The 1,337-nt window shown below is 37.3% G+C and overlaps 1 protein-coding gene across 1 annotated transcript; it reads left to right on the forward strand.

Moving 5' to 3' along the window:
- Positions 1–436: 436 nt before the first annotated feature.
- On the forward strand, positions 437–874 carry LOC148939900 (uncharacterized). Its single transcript, XM_089106027.1, has one exon. It carries the CDS (start codon positions 437–439, stop codon positions 872–874), a length of 438 nt encoding a protein of 145 aa, XP_088962153.1.
- Positions 875–1,337: the final 463 nt, after the last annotated feature.

The raw sequence follows: 1,337 nt of genomic DNA on the forward strand, positions 1-1,337 counted from the left end.
AATCTGGAACCGATAAACCGCGCTCCGGTATAATAAACGATTTGTGTCTGAAGACAAAAAGAAAGTTCACAAGAGCCCTTAAAGACCACAAAATAATGTTGATCCAAAAAAATATCGATAAGATAGCTAGTGATCCTTCACTTTTGTGTAAAAGTTTTAAACTTAGTGACCGGACTTCTGTCAGTAGTATTTCAGAAAAAAGCGGGATTGATTATTATAAAAGTTAGTTTTTGTCTCCTGACCTTGTTGCAGAAAGTGAATATGAAAAAGAGCTGGACCGTTTGCTTTCTAATTTTATTTGCTCTGCTTTTATAGTGACGCCGTCTGATATTGAATTTCATCTAAAAAAAAGTTAAGAAAGAATCTTCTGCTGGTGTTGATTTAATATCTGCTAAACACTTTGAACATGTTGCAGCACCTTTCGTTACTTTTTCAAATGTCTATTTCTTCTGGTATTGTGCCTCAACAGTTTTGTATTGGCCAGATTACACCTATACCGAAAAAAGGGAAAAAGGATCTCCATGATTATCGATTGAATCGTCCTATAAACGTCTCAAGCACCACTTTTAATATATTTGAGTCTATTATTCTTAGAGATATTTCCCAAAAGTGTTCTACGCCTGCGCATCAGTTCGGGTTTCAGAAAGAACTTAGTCGTAAGCATGCTTTTTTTTCCCTTTTTACGGTTCTTGCAGATGTGGAAGGTTCCGGGGATTTTATTGTTCTATGTGCACTGGACATTGCCAGAGCACTCGATTCGTGCATTTTTGACCACACATTGGTAGAAGCTCTAAAGAGAGGGGTTGACTTCTCAGTTATAAGGTGTCTTCGATACATGTATAAACATCTTCGTGCCAAAATGAAGCGCGGTTAAGAGCTTTTTAATGTGCTAAAGGGTGTTAGACAAGGAGGTCTCACTTCCCCCGCTTTTTAATAATTAAATCATTCCAGCCTAAAGTTCTATTGAGTCCACCTGTATCTACGGGGGTTTAGACGTCTCTTTACTTACGTATGCTGATGATATCCTGAATCTGAGTAGCACCCTCTCTAGTTGTCAGAGCACGTTCTCGAAGTTAAAACTAGAATATCAGCAGATTGGTTTAAGTTTTAATTAGTATGAAACTGCAAATGTCGGTTTCAACCTCAAAGGATACTCTGATAAATCCCTCCAACTTACTGAAACTTTTACCCCCCTATCTAAAAGGCTTATTTACCTGGGAATGCCCATTGGAAATTCAATTAAAGAAACTATTAAGCTTGCCATTAAAAATCTTGAAAAAAAGACAAGGTTAGCTTATGCGTCACTTGTCTCTTACGTTACTCACCTTAGTCGTTTC

Source organism: Artemia sp. Qi Xiang Cuo, chromosome 20 (assembly GCF_049724085.1).
Source record: "Artemia sp. Qi Xiang Cuo chromosome 20, ASM4972408v1, whole genome shotgun sequence".
Lineage (NCBI taxonomy): Eukaryota > Metazoa > Arthropoda > Branchiopoda > Anostraca > Artemiidae > Artemia > Artemia sp. Qi Xiang Cuo.

Bases quoted from the DNA above. Each gene is read 5' to 3' on its own strand.
- LOC148939900 (XM_089106027.1), top strand. From the start codon at position 437: ATGTCTATTTCTTCTGGTATTGTGCCTCAACAGTTTTGTATTGGCCAG.